This window comes from Cyprinodon variegatus, unplaced genomic scaffold (assembly GCF_000732505.1).
Source record: "Cyprinodon variegatus isolate N-32 unplaced genomic scaffold, C_variegatus-1.0 Scaffold782, whole genome shotgun sequence".
NCBI lineage: Eukaryota > Metazoa > Chordata > Actinopteri > Cyprinodontiformes > Cyprinodontidae > Cyprinodon > Cyprinodon variegatus.
The window spans coordinates 175268-176558 of NW_015151235.1; the positions used below are offsets into that span (position 1 = coordinate 175268).

Consider the following 1291-nt stretch of genomic DNA (forward strand, 5'->3'; position numbering starts at 1 on the left):
CTTTCCACCATTTACTAGAGGACAATAGGCCACAGTTATGTCTTCTGTCTAGTCACTAAAAAAAAAAACAACAACTGTGAAGCTGTATACAAGAATTGGACAGAGTAGACTGTATTTCTTGAGGAACTTTAGGTACTTTAGTGTCTGTTGTGAAGTAACATCCATCATCTTTTAGGATGAGCTCTTGTACCATCATCTGTTAGGTTGCAGCTTCGGAGCAATTAACAAAAAGTCAGGAAGCTATTAGAGCATGATCTTTGTGTTCCTCATGAAGAACATTGTGGAAAACCTTCCTCATCACACTGTTGTACAAAAACAGAGTGGCCTCAGTCAGAGGCTGCTCCTGTAAGATAAAAAATCCCATAGAAGATCAATCCTGTTGAAAGCCATCAACATTTACAACTCGCTGAAGGAAACCCTATGAGTTCAAATTTTTAATTTTCTCTTTGAGTTAAAATATTTTAGAATTGAATTGAAATTAATTTAATAAAGGTTTTCATTTGAATCTTGGAGTTCTAAATACAGACCCTTACCTAAATAGAAAGCTTAAGGCTTTGCATCCTTTTATGCATATCAGCATAAAAAGTAAATTCTCTGAGCATATATTTAAAATAAATTAGCAGTTGGGCTGTTATCTATTTAGTTTCAGCACCAAGGTTTTTTGTCAGGTTCTGGGCTCTCAATGTCAATGCCAGTTACAAACATTATTAAGTGGTTAATCTTGATAAAAAGTAAAATCTTACACATGAGAAATGTTGGGCAAACTGGCAAATGTGTTTGGGGGAATAGAAGCAAGCTTTGTCCTCACAAGCAACCTGAAACAAAAACAATAAATATCAGCTTTTATCATCACTAGCCTATCTTTAATACAAAGTTTAAATACTTACACCTCCTCTATAGAGCCATGGAAAAAAGGCACAACTTCAACTCCAGAACATGACACCCTCTTGGATTCCCAGTCGCACTTGCAATGTTGCGGACAGTCTTCGAGAGAAAAAGAAAGTCCAGTGAGTAGGAAAATAAAAAAAAAGATTTTAAAGTCAATCTTCATTTCAAAGGTTTTGATGAACTCAAAAAAGCCCCCTGACAAGTACTAAACTGAGGGACTTCACAAAAGAAAGGGCATTCCAAACCAGCACTCAAGATGTAGCCCTTCAAAATAAAATGTCCTGTTCATATCTTAAAAATAAAATTATCCTTGTCTTAAATAAGATTTCTGGTCAATTTTCTGTTAAACAGAGTATTACAAACAGTAAATATTAAGTAATGGTAATATTAGCACTATACATTT

General features: G+C 34.6%; 1 protein-coding gene across 1 annotated transcript in view; it reads right to left on the reverse strand.

Annotated features, from left to right (window-relative positions):
* The window catches only part of LOC107098490 (thyrotropin receptor-like), a 32271-nt gene extending 31220 nt beyond the window's left edge, over window positions 1–1051 (reverse strand). The window contains exons 1-2 of the mRNA XM_015396209.1: window positions 888–1051; window positions 744–815 (exon numbers count right to left, since the gene is read on the reverse strand). Coding sequence (XP_015251695.1) covers window positions 744–815; window positions 888–1051 — 236 coding nt within the window. The remainder of the gene's footprint in view (window positions 1–743; window positions 816–887) is intronic.
* Window positions 1052–1291: the final 240 nt, after the last annotated feature.